The sequence below is a fragment of the Sander vitreus genome, chromosome 6 (assembly GCF_031162955.1).
Source record: "Sander vitreus isolate 19-12246 chromosome 6, sanVit1, whole genome shotgun sequence".
Taxonomy (NCBI): Eukaryota; Metazoa; Chordata; class Actinopteri; order Perciformes; family Percidae; genus Sander; species Sander vitreus.
The window spans coordinates 29,084,303-29,106,530 of NC_135860.1; the positions used below are offsets into that span (position 1 = coordinate 29,084,303).

The following is a 22,228-nucleotide window of genomic DNA, read 5'->3' on the forward strand; positions in this document are numbered from 1 at the left end:
TTTACCTTTACCCACTTAGTCATTATATCCACACATGATTATTTATCTAAAATCTCGTTGTGTAAATATTTTGTGAAAGCACCAATAGTCAACACTACAATATCGTTGCTGTATCGATATCAAGGTATCTGGTCAAAAATAGTGTGATATTTGATTTTCTCAGTCCTATTAAAGAGCAGTTAAAAAACGATAAAAAAATTAAAAACAGATAAAATACTAGAATAAAAGCTATAGTGCAGTATAAGAAATGAACAATTATTTAAAGAAAGGCAACATCAAAAAGAAAGGTCTTCAGCCTCGATTTAAAAGAACTGCGAGTTGCAGCGGACCTGCAGTTTTCTGGGAGCTTGTTCCAGATATGTGGAGCATAAAAGGTCTTAAGGGGTATGACTGTTGATGGTAATTGTGGATTTTGTTTAGATATGCCAAATTGAAATCATATAAGTGATTATTGGTCGGACTGTTGAGCTAAAGCTATGCTAGTTGTTGGCAACTGACCCTATACACGTTTATGGCAACAAAAATAAAAAGGGGGGGATACAGTTAGTTCTCTGATAATAAAGAGGCGTGGTCTACTTCATAGGCTGTGTTCCTGTGTTATTACATTATCTAAGTCACATGACAGCCATGTAACCAAAAGATGTCTCCTGGGATTCATTCAAAACTTTGAAAAAGTAATAAATAAATATTTTTAAATTTGACTGAAAGAGACAATTATATTGTTAATCCCAATTATTTCGGAGAGAATTAATTGTGCAGCAACATTTGGAAGTGTTACAGCTCTAGGTACAGTATATGTTACATGTTTCTTGATACATGTTTCTTAAAATTCTAGCAGCAAAAACACAATTATTCAGTTATGTCCTTTGTCTTACTGAATGGCATTTGACCTACAGTATTCTTCCTTCCTTAATGATGTTTTGAGGCTGCATTTGTGAGTTTTGTTTTCCGTCCACTTGGGGGCAGACAGCGACAGGCTGCAGACACACAAGTGTTTGCGTGCACCCACCTGTACACAGCTGCTGTGCAAACTTCCTGGTGAGGTTGAGGGACACTCCTCTGAAGTTGGTGTTCCTCAGCAGATCGTACAGGTTGTAGCTCAACAACTCAAACACCAAACAGAGATGGTTCCTAAACATAAAGTGACGCTTCAGGTGGACTGCACAGAGACAGATCGACAGACAGACAGACAGACAGACAGACACGGAGACAGATGGGAGACAAAGAGGAAGGTTAGGAGATCAACAGTCAGGACAATATTAAAATCATTTCCTCGGTTTTTTATGTCCTATTCTCATAGTGTGTGTGTGTGTGTGTTCGCCTCACAGAAAAGCATTTTAACAGCTCAAGGTCCCTTACTCGCTTTTATCTGGAGCTTTTCCATAGCATCTTACAGTCTTCATCAGTGGATGAATTTTTTTTGAAGTTGTCATGGAGATGGCTCACATGTCATCCCACTAAGTATGTTGATGCAGACAGAGCCATCTCCATGACTTAATGTCCTGCAGCGTGTCACTACACAAACAATACTGGGAGAACTGACAACGTGAACACTTTGGATCCCTCTATGTTAGACCAATCTGCCCAATACGTTCATGACGGTCTACACCAACCTGTGCCAACACGTCCCTGTATGAAGACAACCAGTGTGGTATAGTGTGTATGTGTGTGTGTGCTGTCCTTACCTATGTAATATTTCATCTCAGTGTCATGCTTGTTCATGAGCTCCAGCAGGCGTAGTTCAATCTGTGCCTGGTTTAGAAATGCCTTTTTGTTCTTGATGATCTTAATGGCAACCCATTCCTGCTCATGGTGGTCGTAGGCCTTCACCACCTGTGGACAAACATCAACACACTGTGCTATCCCATGCCATGATAGGAACATATGCTGAGAGTGGACAGGGAATAGGGCTGGGTGTATTGTTAAAAAAATTCTGATACCGGTACCGATACCAATACCGTGACTTTGATACCAATTCCTGAATGATACTCTTTTAGGTACCAATTTTATAAAACAAAAAGAAATTGCAACATAACGGCACAAATCCTTTAATCTTTAATCTACTTCGTGAGCCGTCTCTGTGTAACGTAGAGTTTTTCCTGCGTGTCTCTACGACGGGTAACGTTAGACAGCCAATCACAGACATATAGAACATAGAAACATGCTGCATGCTGATTGGCTGATGAGATTTACTTCTTAGGTATTGAAATTGGGTATTGAAAGACGAGGCATTTTTCGATACTCGATACTTCGGAGGCAATTCAGTCAATGCCTAAAGAGTATTGAATTCGGCACCCGGCCCTAACATGGAATGGAGCCTGATGTCCCAGGCTGCCAGCACGTTGCTTTCACTTTGTCCCGTCATGTATATGATATGTGTTGAGTGAGGTACAGAACATGGCGGCAATTCACTCAGACTTGTTACTGGCTGCAGGAGCCACATCAAACAAACTGACTGCAATTTGGTGCCATTTATGCAAACATGCTTGGTTTTATCTGCCATTTTTACGTTTGAAGAAGACATCTGAGAGGGTTGGTTCTTAATGCCCCAGTGGTGACAACAGCTTAAACTGTTGGGAGTTTAGGGCAGCAACTAACCAATAATTTCATTATCGATAAATCGTCTGGTCTATAAAATGTCAGAAAATAGTGAAAAAGGTCCATCCCAGTTTCTCAAAGTCCAAGGTGATGTCTTCAAATGTCTTGTTTTGTCAGTCCAACATCCAAAGATATTCAGTTTAATATGATGAAATCTATATTTGAGAGGCTGAAAGCAGCATTTTTGCATGAAAAATTACGATTATCAAAACAGTTGGCGATGATTTTTCTGTCGATCGACTAATTGATTAGTCGCCTAAAGGTTGCAGCTCTATAAGACGTTTACGGAACCATGATGGTGAAGGAGTGAGGAGGAGATTTAATAAACTATCAATAAATGCGGGTTTAGTTTGTCGACCGTACCTGTCCGAAGGAGCCCTTCCCGATCAGCGAGTCTATCTCATAGCGGTCCAGCCACTTTTCTCCATTTTTGACAATGTAGTCGTAGTTGTCGTCGTCATAGCCATCGTTGTAGACTTTCCTCTCCTTCTTGGTGCTGCTGTCCTCTGGAGGGACCTGCTGGGCCCGTCGCTTCTTCTTAGTATAGTACACCTGTGAAACGGAAACACAGCGTGGCTCAGTTGGTTCGTTCAGTTGAGAGTGCTGAGACAAACCTGATTCCTTCAGGAAGACAAATGCTGATACTGAGTAGGATTTACTTCACGCAGCTTCTATACGCCCCTGCATCCACCCCCCAAACAGAAAACCTCAAAGTAATAAAGCCTTGGTGGTTGTCCCGGCGACAGCCTAAAGTCCAGTTCAGACCTCCTCGCAACGCTCCGGTCTGCAGCGGTCTGAAAGCTGCCAGTTTCCACCAATGAGACGAGACGGTGTATCATCTGCATAGAAACCACTCTCTGGACTTCCATTCCAACGTGTAGCTGGATATCAACAGCGTTTTATTTCTCTGATTCTCTGCTTTGTTCTAACCGCTCCCTCTCTTCAGTCGCTCTCTGGCTCGCTTGACCACCGCTGCTTGCGGCCACTCGTTGAGGCTTCAGTCGGTTCAGACCGCTGAAACTTTTCGTTTTGTCTCGTCACAAATCTTTGGTCTTAACTGGGCTTTGTGTGTGTGTGTGTGTGTGTGTGTCATACCTCATTGATGTGCTTGTAAGTTTTGATGAGGTCAACGGAGAGTTTCCTCAGTGGGGCGCTGGCAGGGTCTCTGAAACTAGGGGGGATCCTCCGCTGGAGTATGGTCATATCAGACAGCACCTACAGAGAACAGCAACACTTCATACATCAGAATCATCAAACAAGGCAGGGTGTGTGTGTGTGTGTGTGTGTGTGTGTGTGTGTGTGTGTGTGTGTGTGTGTGTGTGTGTGTGTGTGTGTGTGTGTGTGTGGCCGAGTGCGTCTGGCCACAGCCATACAGGTGTGTAGGCTTTAAACAGGGCTGGGACATTAAAGACGTGTGTATCCATTCAAACTCCCATCATGCAGTTCACCTTTGGTTTCTGTTGTCGGGTAATTACTGGTCAGAATGACCGGTGGAAATAATTCCCTCTTAAAATAGGCTACAGTGACTTTCTTATCTTTTGTTTTCTTAAAACAATGAACAATCATATTTTTTCATTTAGAAATGACTTTAGACTGTAGCGTATGCGATACAGGAAAAACTACCATGTCACGTTCTCGCTCTGATTGAACGCAGAAGACTAGCGTAGATTTACAACAAACGGCGACAAGCAAGCAGGAAACTTACTTCATAACATCAAGCAGCGGCCGGTCTAACGTATACTTTTCCATGACTTTTTGGCAAATTTCCATGACTATGTTTTCCTGAAAATGTCAGTCGACATTACACAATAAGAATAAAAATCTGTGTTAAAGTTTACCCTCAGAGGTTTAACAATAAAATGAATGAATGAATTCATAGCGGGATTCGTAATATCGCGCCCCCCGAATAGAACGTTGAGGTAAGGACGACGTGAAATACATTTATTAATCACATATTATTATGGCTTTTCCAAGACTTTCTGGGTCTTTTTATGTTTCCAAAACCTTTCCAGGTCTGGAATTTGCCAAATTCTGAAAGTTCCAAAACTTTTCCAGGTTTTTTTCAAAACGTATGAACCCTGTGCGTATCAAAACAGCGCGGCGAAGTCGCTTTTTTCCCTTTCCTTTATTGTGTTATATATCTTTTTTGTGCATGTTATAGGTAGAACAGAAGTGAGATGTCTCACTCTGTAGCTAAAACAAAGAGCTCAACACACAGGGTGAAAAGAGGAGCTGCAGCAATGTGCAGTACAACAAAAATATGGTGTTTTTTTAAAGATTTTTTTCTTTTCTTGGGGCATTTTAGGCCTTTATTTGGATAGGACAGCTTAGACTTGAAAGGTGAGAGAGAGGGGGGAATGACCTGCAGCAAAGGGCCGCAGGTCGGAATCGAACCCGCGGCCGCTACGTCCTCTATATATTTATTTATATAAACCTCTATATTTGGGCGCCGGCTCTACCAGGTGAGCTAACCAGGCAACCAAATATTGTGTTTTTTTGAAAATTAAACCACACAAACCTATTCTGATATAACCTCTAAATACAATTATGAACCTGAAAATGAGCATAATATGAGCACTTTAAGGCAGCATTTTTCCTTCACATGTAATTGGAGCTAAGTTGGACCATGTTCAGTAGTAACATTAGGAAGGATGTACTAACTTACTAACTAATTAACTATGTGGGTAAAACAGATAAAAGGAAAAGAAAATTCTTTTATTGAACAAATTGAACATTGAAATGAATATAGTGTAAAAGGCACCGCTAAAAGAAGAATGACTGCAAATATTTCCTTTCAACGAACATAAAAACAAATCCCTGAGTGTCTTTTGCGATATGTCACAGCCTTTCGTGATGTGTTTATTGCATCAGATGGTATCGCGATGACGATCACAAAACGGCATATTGTGCAGGCCTAGCTGAGCAATCACTGCACTTTTCTAAAGGACGTATAGTACTGATTCTTACGTTGGTTTAAAATAAATAAATAAATAAATAAAGTGTATTTCCTAGGGAACATGCAATGCACTGTAACTGATTCAACTTTTTCACCTTGCCTGAATTTATTTACTGGTATCTGTGTTGCCTGACTTCAACACCTATTCATTTGCAGAGAGCAGACAGATCAATGAAGAGAAACGCATTGATCAACAGCTTCAGAGTCAGATTGTCTGGTCTGAGACAATAAACAACATTTATGATATTAGTTACCAAAAGCTGTTATATTAATTGCGTCATAGCCGTGATAACCATAAACAACGACTATGATTTCTAAGTTCCTTTACACAACTCTGCGCCTGAGAACAAACGTTAGACTGACGAACTGACAGATGGTGCTACGCAGGGAAGCCGTTGATCTGCACACACTGCCACTACTGTTGAAGAATAAAATCTGTGTTATGTCTGTGGAACACTCTGAAAGAGACTCGCGACAATAACAAGAAAGCTGATTGGCTGCAATATAAGTAGCATGATGGTCTCATTTGTAGTCTTAACACAGCTAAATTATATTAGGACTAGCTAGAGAAAGAACTACAAAAAAAGAGCATTAGAGGTAGAGTTGCATGGACGTAGGAAAATGAAGACCTGTTTCAACGTATTTAAGACCTACAACACAATACTTCAGCAAATGTAAGAATTCTTAAGGCCTAAAATTTTGATATTGAAATTTTAGACTTTTTAAGGCCCCACGGAAACCCTGTGATATAAAAACCTTCTGTCCACTGCGATCCCTCTTTATCACAATGACTGCAGGAATACGACTTTCACAGTAGCTTGTCATTGTTTTAAATCTGTATCCAAAAAATAATGAAAGAATGTAAACCCATCCCTCTTGCGTTGCAGTGCTGCTATGACAACCAACAGGTGAAACAGGTGACGTATCAATCAGGTCCTGTGCCAAAGGCGTGTGTGTGTGGCAGGACTGCTGTAGCACTGAGTGTGTGTGTGTGTGTGTGTGTGTGTGTGTGTGTGTGTGTGTGTGTTACCTGCTGCTGCTCGGCCATGGAGTGGATGGAGCTGAAGGAGGGGTGTGTATGTGTGTGCTGGCTGGTCATGGCTGGCTCAGCGAGGGAGAAGCCCTGGGCAGTGGAGGAGGAGGAGGAGGAGGAGGAGGAGGAGGAGGTGGGCGGACATCCTGAGCTGCTTACACCTGGGAGAGAGAGAGAGAGAGAGAGAGAGAGAGAGAGAGAGAGAGAGAGAGAGATGATTAGAGAGGGATACCCCAACAATCTAATCTGTTTCTCAGCCTCCATCAATGGGACAACATGGCTACTGCTGATCAGAAACCACAGTAACTGGTCATTATCTTCATACTGTTCTATCTACTACACATATCCAACTGAAGAAACAGGACCGTTCGGAGGTCTTTCCTTACCAAGCCCCCAAAACACACCAAACATATTAAACACACTTTTTGCAGTTTATATGCAAGTGAGCCTGACTGATTTATTTCAAGCTAGAGGCCAACTGATGCAGGATTGGTGAGGCTTATACTAATTTATCAACATAAACAAGTCTGATCAGGGTCTCTTAAATGTGCTCACTAAAGAGCTGCTACGTGATATGTACTGAGCAGGATGTTTGACAGTGTAAAAATAAACATGGACAGTGACACACCGTTTCTAAATGGACTCAAACATACCTTTGGCATTTCTGTGCTGACATCTCCTGTTACTATTAGCCAACATATATACGCTACTGATACATATACCTGCGATCACATTAAAAGTGGCTGATACACATAGACACATTGTAAAAATAATAAACGAAGCTTCCAGGTCTGAGAAAGTGAAGCCAAAGCTGAAGCTCCTTAAAGCTGCATTCTCTCTAACTTCCAGCAGGGGGAGACTCCACTGGCTCAAAACAGAAGTCTGAGAAAATGAGCCTACTTCTCTCTTGATTTATTACCTCAGTAAACATTTTCATAATAGGTTTATGGTCTCAATCTCTAGTTTCAAGTCTTCTTCAACACAGCATGATGTTCCTTTAGTAAATGATGCTTCCATTTATTTTAAAATAGAGGATAAAGCAGGGGATGTTTTAGGACCTGTCAATCAGGACAGAGGCTTAGCAATGCTAACCATGCTAACACTGGGGACATTAAAAAAACTTGTTTTTGGCTGTTTTTTGTGTTTTCATCTTAAACTTTGACCCTGTAACTGTGTGTTTTCACTTCAGCAAAGTTCATTGGAAAATGTTGGTCGCCTAAAAATGTCTTGTTCAGTAGCGTTAGCTGGCTAACTTAAGGGAAAGTTTGCAGACTTTCTGGCCTTTTGACTTCAAAAAGGCAGTCCACAAACCAATGGGGGACGTCACTGCTGCTACGTCCATTATGTTCAGTCTATGCAGATACGTCATGCTGAAGTGTTATGTCTAGTAAAGCAGTAGTGTTGAATAGAGGCATATCTTCAGCTAACCTTAGCTCATCAACCTCTTTAGGGCCCCTGCTGTGGATGTTGGATGTTGTGAGTGGTTGGGTGATAGAGATTTTCTGCTCAAGTTTTGCTGGCCCTTTTGTTACGTTTCAATTGGTGTACGACATTGTGCGGCTACTTTTGCTTTCAAAGCATCTTCATAAATCATTGTCTTTGAATCTGGTTCCACGCAGCAGACTGCACAACTTTGTATGCTACCAACACAGCGCTTTTGGATACATATATCTGTTCTTCCTCTCCATCACTGGGTTTCTCTGGCACATTTCTGTTCCTTGGAAGCTTTCTTTCCTTTTCTTTACTCCACTGTCTCACCCAAGTTAGATTTCTTCACATCGGTGTCCTGCCCCTCTTCCTGTGCACACTTTGTCACATGGAGTAACGCACGCTTGTCATTTGTTGATGCAGTTTAGGGAGACATTAGGTGCGCTTGTTTTGACTCGACAGAGCTCTCCTCTATTACAAACACGGCAGAATCGTAATGGGAAAAAAAGAGATCGCAAAGAGGCCTGAATCAAGATCATGACGGTATTTCAATTCATCATGCAGCCCTACTGGGTGGCATATTAAATACTGTAAAGATGAACATTGTGTCAAAGTAAAAAGTTGCACTTTACACACACTACAAAGAAAACCGCCAACTGCCAGCTGGCTCACCAAATTAAAGAACAATCTGCACCTGTCGGAGCATAATAAACTAGCCAACCATTTCCATGCCACTATGACTTTGTCATATCCCTGGAAGTTAAGACTTCATCATTTGATGATAAAATTACAGCTGGCACTGCAAAGTGTTTGCTTTGCTCTGGCCGGGTCAACTTGTGGTGTTTTGCTAATGGAGTTAAAAGAACAATTGCTGAGGTCAAAACATCTGCACTAAATTAGTGAATCAGTGGTTCACAACAGCCAAAGAGCTCTTTACCGACTTCTTGTGATGCATGCTCAATAGGCTGAGATATGGGCCAACACAGCAGGACACACTCCAGGAGCTCCAGCAGGGGGTCAGCGCAACAATATAATGGCTGTTGAGTTTTGCATCCGTCAGTCTCATCCTGTCAGACACCTACACACACACCAAAGAGATATTACCTGTAGCCAATCACAGCGCCAGTCTGTAATAACCAATCAGTGTGCCGCATCAGTTGCAACAAATGCTGGTGGAGCATGGCTGTTACGTGCACACCGGGTAGTTCTTGTGATCATCATGGCTCAAGAGCAGGTGAGCGGATGCTAAGCTAACGGTTGGACTGAAGTTATTGTTATATGATTCTGGTCTTGTCAGCTAGGCTAAGCATAGCAAATGAGCTAGCTCCCAACACAGGATATGTGCGAGTAAGAATACAGCTCGGCTTACTGCATTAGAGATGATGGACAGGAAGCGGCTCAGCTGCTGGACTGAGGAGTGATGGCTGTTCGAGTATTTGACGGGCTCTCTTCAAATAGGCAACCAGTGCAGTACTGTAAAAGTGCTTTACAGTGTGGTGTCTCTCCTCTGTCAGGTGTGAAATATCAACAACAAAATGGAATACCAGTGATGTACAAAAGGCAGCTCATTACGCAAAGAAAGGTACCAGCTATGTGAAAAATTTTGGGAATATCAACAGGCAGGCAAATAGTTCATGACTGAATGGATCAAATATTCTGGTAATATAAAGTGCAGTCTCGTAATATGGACTGCCCTACAATTTAGGTTATACTGTGTAGAATGGCACTATTATACACCTATGTTCATTGGGGAGAACTGATCTCATCACTGATGTAACTAACCAACAGCTTAAACCCGTTATTTGCTATAGAGTTTTAGGTTCTGGATCCGAAGCTTAATCTGTGGACTCACTGATAGGAAGGAGGACGTTTTCAAAAAAGCCAAAAAAAAATCAAAGACCAAACAAAGGTAAAACGTGGAATATCACTTTGCTTCTCCCCTGCTCTTATACACAAATTCATGTGGAAAAGAACCTCAAAATGTGCATGTGCACATTGATCACTGTTGACGTCTGTAAAACTCTTCCCAACTTCCCAATCGTTTGTGTAAATGCAATATCAGCACCAAGAATCAATGTTGGACCTACTTATGTAAAACAAATGTCACCAACCAGCTGAAGGCAGAAATATCATCCCAGTATAGAATCTAGATGTGTGTAAAGCTTGTAATTGTGAAGCAGCAGGAAATACAGTTTGCATGAGGAGTAGGATAAGAGCACATCAGAAAACGATCAATTCAATTAGATGAAAGTAAAGTTACTAGGGAGCTGAACATGACCAGGCTTTTAGAAAGGCAGTTTTTTCCTCTATTCACTTGCACGACCAGGTGTTGAGCCAATCAGTTTAGACACAGATTGGTCCAGCATGGATAGGTTGACAATACTGCAGGTCTGAGCAAACTAACAGGCTATACTGGTATATGGTCTGTGAAAAGGCCATGAGATGGCCAACCAGAGCTTTACATAAACAGGGATCCCCCGGTTTGTAATGCTGAGCTCCTGTGCTCTGAGAACACTACTGCTGTTCTCTACACCAGTCAAAGTCAGAGAGATTTCATGGCTGCAGAATTAGGTCTATTTTTATATCACTATAATTCAGGGCAGACATTTTCAGTGAACATGTAAGAATAACTTTTGTAATTATAGGTTCCTCAGCACTGTTATCTAGCATACACTGTGTAGACGGTTCTCCTATTCTGTACTCAACGTCTTTTTCCAAAAGGCTCCCTGAGATTTTAAATAGATCTCTGTGGCTAGATGAGGTTCTATTTGTGAAGTTAAAAACCCCTCAGCAGCGTTGAACAGCTTGTGTGTACTTGTGTAGTTGTGTTGTGTGATAATAAGGTAGAGAAAGTAATCCAATCAGCGTCCCTGGGCCTGTCGTGGTGCTCTGGGTCCTGGCCTGCTTACAGATCTGACACTGCTAGAGAGAGAGAGAGCAAGAGAGCAAGAGAGGGGGGGAGAGAGAGAGAGAGAGAGAGAGAGAGAGAGAGAGAGAGAGAGAGAGAGAGAATATCTGCCTAGTACTGAGAAATCTGCACCGTCTCTTTAAGAGACTGAGAGGCACTCACAGCACTTCCTCAATCTGGCATCCCCCTTCCTGCGCTGCCATTGGTCGGGGCCCCCTCTTTCTCTGTCAGCTGATTCGCTGTTGGTATCTAAGGGCTGGCTGGCCAGCACTCTATAAATAAACCCAGTGCTGTCTCAGCAACCAGCCTACAATACTCATTAGCTACTTCTCCCTCTCCTCTTCCGCCTCTCTCCTGCTAAGCAAGTAGCTTCCAATCGCAGGCTGGCTCTCAGCAGCAGCAGTCTGACATACTCTCCCCTAGCAACCCAACCTACCCTACCAGCCGCTCTCTCCTCCCCCTTTCCTTCATCATCCTTCCTGCTTTCTCAAACCTCTCTCTCTCTCTCTCTTCTATTCATCCATCTCTCATCCCTCACTCCCATCCTTCCTGACTTCAATCAGATGCCTGCTCAGTATGTCTCATTGTTTCTTCTTCTGCCCACCGTTTCATCTCTCCATCAGCATTGTGTTGATGCACAATGATGTAACAATATTTAGGGTGACGGTGAGGAGTCTCTCCAGGAAGCACAGCAACACAGTAGCCGTACAGCCACAAACTAACGCTTCCTGCTCACAACAAGTGGCTAGATGATGAAAAACAATACTGAGCCAACTGGGCTTGTACCAGAGTCCATCTGAGCGAACAAACAGTTGTGCAAAGCACTGCCTCAAAGAAGGGTCGCTTTACTACAAGTGTGTACACACAAATCTGTGTCAACACGACTCTAGTCAATACATAAGTCAGAGACAAGTCCAAGTCTGAGGAGTTTCGAGATCGAGTGAAAACGAGTCCAATAAAACAAAACAGTGCTAACAGAGAGTATTATAGGTTCATCAAACAGTGTTGCTGAGATGATTTACTTTACTCTGAGGTTGCTAGAATTGGGATTATAACTTTAACTTGAACTATAAAGTAAGTAGGGATGGGGGGAAAAAATCGATACAGCATAGTATCGCAATATTTTCCGTGGCAATACTGTATCGATACACAGACGCCAAGTATGGATCTTTTATTATATGTGTGTTGGTCAGTTTGTCTCTTTGACAATCCCATTTTGCAGCAATAAAATTGAAGTGAGATGAACAAACCGAGAAATGTATCTTTTTAGATAAAACAGATGTTGACAAAATTTGAAATTGGGAAACATTTGAAGTTGGAAAAAAGGTAATAAATTGCAATATATCACAGAATATTGCAATATGTTTAAAATCGCAATAATATTGTATCGTGACATAAGTATTGTAATGATATCGTATCGTGAGGCCTCTGGTGATTCCCACCCCTAAAAGTAAGGTATAAAAACTACATGGACTGGATAGCTCACCTGGTTGAGCGTGCGCCCCATGTACAAAGGCTCAGTCCTTACCGCAGCGGCAGCGGGTTCGGTTCTGACCTGCGACCCTTTTGCTGCATGTAACTGTACTGCAGTAACTACTATTTCTACCAAAAAAACATCACCACGTTATCTTCATGTGTGGTGTCTGCACAATCCCATCTGACAGAATGAATGAACACAATGGTAGGGCTGGGCGATATGCAGAAAATCAAATATCACGATATTCTTGACCAAATACCTCGATGTCGACATTGCGACGAAATTATCATCAGACATGTCAATTTAATGACTAAGTGGGTAAAGGCAAATAACAGAACAGCTAGAACAGTCTGGTAAGTTCCGAAAAGTACGTCACTTTACTGTCATGCAGCCTTTAAAACCAGGAAAAGACAACACTTACCATATTACAATTTTATGATATCCAAAATCTAAGACGATATCTAGTCTCATATTATGATATCGATATAATATCAATATATTGCCCAGTCCTACACAATAGCCACGTTTCTCTCTCACACACACACACACACACACACACACACACACACACACACACACACACACACACCCTTTGACTCACAAATTGTTATTGCTGCTTATGATCTCACTTAAATCACAGACTAACAATACCATAAGCCACCTACACAATGTGTTGAATGGAGCAGTGTCAGTGAGTGTTCTCACATGCACTTAAGTATCCTGGCTATGATAAGGGTTTTGGAGTATCCTGTTTATGTGTTGCACTGCACATGTACACATCATCGTCATCATCGGCCAGATTTCAGAAACCTGGATATGTTACCTGAAGTACTCCAAAAGACAGCTGCACGCAAATGATCAGAAACCTGAGTGCTGTAGAGAATCTTGTATACGGGGGCATGAAGAACCAGGATACTAGTGCCCATTGTCAACACACTCAGTGGGACAGTCCTTGGTAAACAGGGACATGGAGCCTCGATCTAAAGTTAAGACTTAACTGCGTGACTGCTTACAAAGTCAAATCAAAGGTCCAAGCCCACATAGATACACTTTAAGTGTGGACTGAGATCAAGATGCATCAAAGCGTTGAAAATATGTCAACTTCACCCAAATGTTCCTATTTGTACCAAAGCTGACACTTCATGAACGTGCAGAGACGAGAGGGACAAGGAGATGACCCATGAAAGAAACTTTAAGAACTAAAGTTTACATTAAGAGTTGAGTGAGTCAGAGTCTTAGCTGTCACACATAAACACAGTTTGATAACAGCTAACATGTGTACAGCTGGAGTTTAATATGCACCATAAAATCCAATAGTTAAGAAAAAGCACATCACTTTGATGTTTTCCCAGAGTAAAATATCCAAGGGAGGTAACAATAAGAACAAAAGAAGTTCTTATTTGAATCGTACAGCTCAACTTCAACTAGCCGACTTCAGCTTCTAAAGATAGCGGAAGTCATTCATTTTCAATGGAAGCTGGCTTCTCTCAGCTGCAAGGAGCGTCAAATCTGTCGGCGTCATGTTTTGGGCGTTTTGAGCGCCAATCAGAAAGTTGAAAGTAGGTCAACTTTATGGTAATGAGCTATGACGCAGTTCAGCGGCAACCAATCGGAATATAGACGTCCTTCGCGCTGGCTGATTCAAGAGAAACATACGATGTAAACTTTCGTTCCTACAAAAACATTAGTTCCGAGAAAAAGGAGGAAAAGCTCATCATGGCCGTTGCTGGGTTCCCTATCATTTATGATATTTGCATATAGGGACCAGTTAACGTTACCTGCCGGTCACATGGTGTCTAAACAGTCCGCTCACGGTGAAGTCCTGCACGGATCAACAGGGGATCCGAGCGAGTTAACTGCTAACAGACACGGCTGCGACCAACAACCAATACAAATTCTGTCATTATATATGTAATTTATAAAAGGTTTCTAGTGTCAGTGTATTGGCCGTGCAGTGGCTGCTTGTGCTTTTTCCATGATGGAACATAGAATGCTACTATGTCAGAGCGGCCAAAGCGTCAAACAGCTTCCCCGTACTTTTTGACAAGCGTCCTTCACAGGGCGGCCAGAGCTTCTTTTCAGCTCAAGTCGGTGGCGGTGTGTACGTACAGTAAGAGCCAAAGCATTCTATTAGTAGTAATATTAATATTTATATATATATATATATAAATAAATATTAATATTACTACTAATATACTATATATATATACACACACACACACACACACACTGCACCAATGATATGAAACGGTACACACTTCCTGTGATCTAAATGGGCGTGGTCTCCTTTGCCAACATTACATATTTACACTGCTAAAAGCCATATTTACCATTAGGAAAATTTGTTTTGTTAGGGCGTTCACGAACGTTAGTGGACGTTAGCTTATCTATGTTGCCAGATCTCGCGAGAGTTTGTTCCTGAGACACAAATAGGTTGCGAACAAAGTGACAGAACAAACTGAAAATTGCCATTTTAGTGTCAGAATGTTCTGGAGATATGTGGCTCGTGAAGAATGGCTCCAATATTTTCTTTGGGGATTGTGGGGCGAAAGAATCGCTCATAATCTGTGTTCACGTTTACTTCTCCCGTTGGAATCAATCCGCTCAGGACCTGCCGCTAGTCTCCTAAAAGAGGCTTTTATCTCAAGTATTTTCACTACGTTTCAAGTCACTTCTGTTTCAGAGTCACAGTCCTGATAAACTGTGTGAGAACGGAGCTGAAGAAAGGAGCCAAATCAGCAGCAGAGCAGAAGCTGCGGGGTGTCTGCAGGAGGGACGCAAAGTAACCCAAATCAAACACACACACACACACACACAAACACACACAATGTTGCGTGACCAACAGGTGCACGCTGGGTCTAGCTAACATGCTAAATGCTAAAAAGGTTAATGGTGGACCCTCCAGCGGTGACTTCTACGTTGGTGACTGAGGAACCTTCGCCTTCAGTGAGGTGGAGGAGCACAGTGGGACAGAGAGTCTGAGTGGACTGCTTATATGATGCTTTGAGAATGATGAAAAGATGAACGTAGAGAAGATTGAAGAGGACTTTGCGGTGCTCAAAACTCAACGAATGTTGTTCAGACAGGGGAGTACGAAAACAAACCCACTGTGATGGTTGTAACGCTCTCCAGAGGACACCGTCAACATTGCTAAGCAACATGGCGTTATTCACGTGTGTGTGTGTGTGTGTGTGTGTGTGTGTGTGTGTGTGTGTGTGTATGTGTGTGTGTCCGTGTGTGTGCGTGCGCTTTACATGCAAAACCTGTATGTACCTTCTGGAGTTTATATTGTGTAAACATCTCTGTGTTGGTTGCTTTGGTGATGTTTTTAGTTTTGCTGTTAAATGGTAGGTTATTTAATATTTCGTGGCTCAATAATGTTTGTTGCACCCTTTACACTGCTTTCTTGAATACTCAATTCTGATTGGTCAATTCCAGCATTCTAAGGTCTGTTATTTCTGAGTAGCAGACCGTTGCTGTAGATGCAGTCCTGATCATAGACTCTGGAGGACCATTTTTAAACCAATAAATATTTTTGTGCCAAATTATTGATTTCTTTAGTAAGTAGCTGTGTAATAAGCTAGATAATGTAGAGCGAGTGGGGAATTATTGCGATTAAACCCCTACAGGGTGATTCGAGATCCTGAGTCACTGGAGTTTTATGCCGAAGAAAGTAAACTTGAAGTGTAAAAATATGCTTCAGATCATGTTCATGCATGTATAGTGCGAGTAAAAGTCGAGGCGTTACGCCGCCTGTGTAGACAGCTGTATTGATTAGACTAGAAGTGTATCTGTTCTGTCAGACGCGTGTGAGACGGTCCACTGAAAAATACTGCTGAAACATCTTCGGTGTAGATACGTGGGAAGCTGTCTGCACATGGCACACATGCTTGGCAACTGGGTCATTAGGGTTCAAATCAAATCTTAAATGATGAGCATGCAGACACATGGACCAGTTACAAGAGGTTCAGACAACCATTCGTCTACTGACCAGATAACACACAGATCCCAGTCACAGCACCTACAGTAGAAGATCACTGGACTAATACTCGCCTGCCTATCTTCAACACAAAGAAGACAAGTGATGTTCTCCCAGGACCAGCTAGACAAAAAACCTAACTGTAGTCCCAGCAGTGCAGTAACAGAACAAGGTTGCAGCAGAGCACGTGGAAAAAGGAATAACCACTCGGTGTACTACAGCCACTAATAGACTGCAATAACCGCACACCATCACAGTAGCAAACATCCAACAATGAGTCAAACCACACGGGAGAGAACATGGCTACATGTAAACTACACAGGTCTGATGATGAAGGATGGGGTGGGGCACCTGGCTGAATAATGCCTGGCAACTGAATGTTCAATGTTCAATCCTGGCCACCTGATGATGATGCTATATGAACACCGATCAGCACAGATAATCTGTATTTATACAGAACTCTTCAAAGTGTTTCACAAGAAGGCAATAATACAGAGCCGATATAAAACATCAACAAATCAAGTCAATTAAAGATACTCTCTCTGATAAATCTATGTTTATGTGTATTTCCCTGGGCAGGTGCATCCAGAGCCTCTGGGCCCTGAAGACAAAGGCTAGGCTAGGCTACTTCCTCGACTCTAAAACAGATGGTAACCTCTGCACAGGCTCATATGGGATCTGAAATCAAGCAAGGGACCAGAGCATGATGCCTTACACCTAATCAATGAGATGTTGAAACCCATCCTGCTGTATACAAGAAACCAGTGTAAGATGCTTTAAGTGTGATGTGGTCACACCTCTTTTTTTTAAGATCATTTTTAGGCCTTTATTGACAGTAGAGCTTAAGACAGGAAAGGGGAGAAAGAGGGGGAAGGCCATGTAACAAAAGGACCGCAGGTCAGAATCGAACCCGCGGCTGCTGCGGTAAGGACAGAGCCTTGGTACGTGGGGCACGTGCTCAACCAGGTGAGCTACCCAGGCGCCCCAGGGGTCACACCTCTTAGCTCTGATTAAAGGCCTGGAAGTTGAGCTCTGTACAAGCTGAAGTTATTTGACTGACAAGTAGGCCTAAATCACAGCGTGCGGAGAAAGAAAGCATGTTAGGTGTTTTTTTAATATTTTGGAATGAGGATTTGAGTTATCTCTGGATTTTAGAGAGGTAGAGCCACAGTCAGTTTGCACTTTAGTTTGTTACAATACTGTGACTGACAGGAGATCAGTAAGATTCATATTTATTTTTCAAAAACAATAATACAGATGAGGACGAAGATAAGGAAGGAAGGAGAAAGATCAAGGAACTTTTAAAAAATTGCATACTAAATTGTAATAACGTTTAGCCCTAGTGACAAAGTACAGCAAGGCAAAAAGCTATCAGGGCCTGTATTCATCAAGTGTTTCAGAACTATCACCAAGGCCTAGTCCACACGTACACGGCTATTTTTAAAAACCACAAAAACACAACTGGAGCACTTTCAAGAGCACGCCAAGCCAACAGGCGGTCCAGTTGCGCAAAGAAGAAGAAGATGTTGGCCAATCAGAAGCCTGGAGAAAAAGCGGTTACCGAAAGGCTACCCATCAACTAGAAGTCTGACGGTCTCGTCCAAGACCGGAGTGGCAGTGTTGCATTATATGGCAGTGACCTATTTAGCATTCTGAGGCCTCTGATCCTCAACACAATGGAAGAGTAACTGTACATATATGTGTAAACATGTAAAAAAGTCCTGCTAGCAGCCTGTTACCAGTACTATTTTGGCCACTTCCACCACTGCAAGAAATGGCGGCTTATTTGTGACGCCTCACAAAAGGAGATGACAATGCACACTCTGACGTTACAAGAAAAAACTTTTCCCCTTGTATTTTTAAACCTACGTTGTGTGATTTTTTTGAGTTGATTCTTTTCACAAAAAAAAGCCCTTTGTTCTTTCACAAATATGTGCTCATTCATGTGTAATTACTTCCACCAACTAATCAAAGTATTCTCGTAAGCGTAGAATCTGCCATTCCGAATACATACGAGCGAGTCGCTCGAATGGCGGCCGCCATTTAGCGACAACGCGAGATACTAAGAGCTAATTTCGGGTTCGGCCACCGTAGGAGTTGAAATGCGCTAGGAATGGAGCTAGAAAGTAATATTCAGTTGGTTGTCGTATAGAATGTCACCGCTAGATGGGAGAAATTCTTACACAATGTAGCTTAAGCTAAGAGTTCAAATAATCCATTATGAGTGCTGGTTGTAAAGCGTTGAGAGTCAATGAAAAGAACTGAGGTCTTGATCTGCAATCAGCACATTGAAACGGACTGATACAATTCAAATCAGAAAAGACAATCACTAGCATGACAAGCTAGTTACGCACATAACTGTCTGTCCAGATCAAGAAAAATGCAACTTGCACAAAGATGTAGATTAGTTGATATGGCTGTGGCCTGTATGTCCCTTCAAAAGCCTTCTTTCAAACGGTGACCACCAACCATCCCTGTCACACAAGATTAGGGGTCGACCGATGCTGTGTTTTCCGGGCCAATCCGATTATTAGTAGTTAATGAAACCGACAACCGATATTTGGAACCGATGTGCATTTACAGTGAAAATTCAAATCTTTAAAGTCAAAATTAACATTTTGGTATGTTACAAACTCCAACACAAAAGTTTGTTTAAATGCATTAAGTAAGTATTTAATAAAACTGAAACTTTAAACATAATACACAGCGATAGAAAATGAATGAATAAAAACAAAAGTAGCTTCCTGAAGTTTTAATGTGCTAACAGTTTGTTTGCAGGTGTTGCAGACTGCTTACAGAGCTGTAGCGGAGCCAAATTAGCGCACTTTATAGTGAATTTTAACTTTATTGGTTATCAGTCAAATTAAACACCGGTACAGATTGCAAATTGCCAAATATCGGCCACGATTAATCGGCCGGGCCGATAATTGGTTGATCCCCACACAAGATAATGCAGCGCATAGCAGCTACGGTGGGAAAGGACTGACACACAACCTGTCAGTCAATGCTACTGACAGCGAGGAAGACCAATGAACTCTGTCCTACTGAAGATGCTGGAGTCAGTGTCAGTGTGCATCATGATGACCTCGTCATTACAGGAGCTTTCTGACACAATGTTAGCGTCACTGATCACCACTGATCTGTAAACCGAGCTCCCTGTTTAGTAGTATTATTGTTTCACTTCATTTTTATCATATCCTGACCCGAGGGCAGACACACCAGCACTGCCAACGTGTTTGATACATGGAATAGGCACAATCGCTCATGTTGCTTGATATGTGTTGTTTTTTTGTTTTTTTTGTAACTCCAATTCAATTTTTTGTTTTTTTTAGCTTAGCATTATTTCCAACTGACAAAAAATGTACAACACTTTCTGCTGTGGTTTCACCAGACCCCCACAGAAACGCCTTCACATTAAAGCACATTTATTGAAGAGAATGCAGGAAGCTTCAAGTCTGAATCAACATTACTTCACATTTAAACATCAGTTTAACACTGCAAACGAGTTAGGGCTCCTGCTGTGATAGACCCCATGTCCCTCCTTTATGCACTCACAGGACTTGTTCCTGCTAACAAGTCCGTTGAGCTCAGGGCTGTCCCACTGGGAAATCGGTGGGACAACCCTGAGCGTTTGAGGGCTCTGTCACAGACTTTTTACAAACACTTTCCGTAAGGGAAAAACCTACAGTGCATTGCGCTGTGGCGTTAAACTAAACATTGGGGATGACAGCATGATTATGTGTCCCTCCTAATTCTAATGACACATGCTGTTAACCTGAATTAGGTATGTTATTGGTTTGTTTTACGATGGCAGGATTTTGACCTCAAATATGGTTGAGTCTGACAATGTTATATATCAACAGAAAGCAAGCAATGAATACTCCACTTCATTTAGCTACATACAGGGAAAGAGTTTCTGTCCAGGATTAGAACCTGGGACGTAGTGGCTCATGGTGGGTTTCTCTAAAGGTCGTGACACACCAACCCGATAATCGGCCGTTGGACAGTCTGGCGAGGTCGGTGACTCGAGTCTGTTCGGTGTGTTCCGTGCCGTCGTCCGTCGGAGGGGCCGTCGGCCTTCATTTTGGCCGATTTGACATGTTGAATCGGAAGGCGGGCACTGCCGGCAGTCGGACTCAAATGACCAACCTGATTGGTAGAGTGCTGACCCGGAAACGAGGAGCGGGGTGAGCGGGACGAACGCCTCTCAAAATTTTACGAAAATCTTTTAAACTGACCTTTGTTGATCTGAAATGAAGACAGATTCAGCAACTGCACGGCCTATTTCTCGCTTAAAATGTTTTCAGAAACACGTTTCGGTGAACTATTTTAGTACAATATGAGTTCGTATTCTGAACAAGCCGTCATGACAGTCTGGCTTTGCATTTCCGGAGAAACCAGACCCACGTGAGGCGTTCGTCCAATCAGCTGCCGGTTTTAATTTTTAGGCGACGATACAGATTAGCGCCGCCTGCTGTTATGGAGACATATTACGTCTCGTCGCTTTGGTGTATTCCGAGGCACTTTTTTTGACCAACTCGGGGAGACCGATCAGTCCAACTGCCTTTTCTGCCGAGGGTCGGCCGTCTGGTCGGTGTGTCTGGGGCTTAAGCCAGAGGCGCCCCAACTACTGTCAATTATCTACATGATTGTGTACATGTATTGCCAGCCACCAATAAGGACAGAGGGGTGTCACAAAAGAACTTTACAGCCCAGGACCACTGACGGAGCACTGCAAGTTGTTGAGAATCACTAACTTTGACTAACGAGCCTTTAATGAATAACATCAGACATGCACGGGCCTCTAGAAACCTTTCATAAAAATTAAAGCATTTTGATGCAAACAGTCAAAACAACCCAGATGGGTTTTCCACTGGTAATGAGGACACGGTGAGGCTCTGAACTCAGATTCTTTAAACCACTGCAAGAAAAATATACAGATGGCCCATTGAGCACATCTATAAACTTGGCATTATTTCATGTTTATATTTTCCACATTTGCATGTCCCTTCATTCCCAAAACACACTGGCATAAACCATCAACACTGACATGGCTTTACATAACAATAAAGTCCAGTCAAGTGGAGAAGATTCAGCACAATACAGTGTGAAGGGTGGAACAATACATCAGGTGTGCGTAAAAACACACACAGCTAGAGTCACTGTATTGTTATAGACAATGTATAATCTGTCAGATGAGGAAAAACTTGTACTTGTCACTGACAAAAGTGTTATACAGCAAACCCTGGTGTCAGAATTAGGTCACCACCTGGATTCCTTTCACTTACTGTATACACATGGAAGTAAATAATGCTGCAATATTCGCAACAATAACTGAAGTCCCCAACAAAGATGACAAATATAAGTCAATATTTACTATATTACCCAGCACGCGCGCACACACACGCACGCACGCACGCACGCACACACGCACACACACACACATACGCTAACGTAACAATTCAGTATTATTTGCATCCATTCTACCATCTGTGGATTTGAACCCAGGACCTTCTTGCTCTGAGGAGACTCGCTACCTCTGCTGCATCTTTCATATATTTCACTGAATAAAAAATAAAATCAAAATCAAAGTGCAAGTGAACCTGAAAAAAAAAAAAAAAAGGTAAAGCATTGCAGCAAGAGTGTTTGAAACAGCAGTTACAATTAATTCAGGCATATTCAGGCCTCTCCAAAGTCTTTAGTCCTAACATGTAAATAGTCCTGATATAAAGAAACAGGTTGATAAACAGCTGCTGAGCAGAAAATGATGGAGAAAGGTCATTTACAAGCTCCGTTTCAAGTTCTCTCTCTTTCTGTGCTCAGAGTCAGTAAAATATATAGTGTGTGTA

The 22,228-nt window shown here is 42.2% G+C and overlaps 1 protein-coding gene across 2 annotated transcripts in view; it reads right to left on the reverse strand.

Annotated features, from left to right (window-relative positions):
- Positions 1-22,228, reverse strand: part of dyrk1b (dual-specificity tyrosine-(Y)-phosphorylation regulated kinase 1B) — a 61,259-nt gene that overhangs the window by 10,408 nt on the left and 28,623 nt on the right. For both annotated transcript variants that reach the window (XM_078253627.1, XM_078253626.1), the window contains exons 2-6: positions 6,585-6,748; positions 3,694-3,813; positions 2,962-3,150; positions 1,686-1,833; positions 1,010-1,159 (exon numbers count right to left, since the gene is read on the reverse strand). In XM_078253627.1, the coding sequence (XP_078109753.1) occupies positions 1,010-1,159; positions 1,686-1,833; positions 2,962-3,150; positions 3,694-3,813; positions 6,585-6,653 (676 nt within the window). In that variant the 5' untranslated portion in view covers positions 6,654-6,748. The remainder of the gene's footprint in view (positions 1-1,009; positions 1,160-1,685; positions 1,834-2,961; positions 3,151-3,693; positions 3,814-6,584; positions 6,749-22,228) is intronic.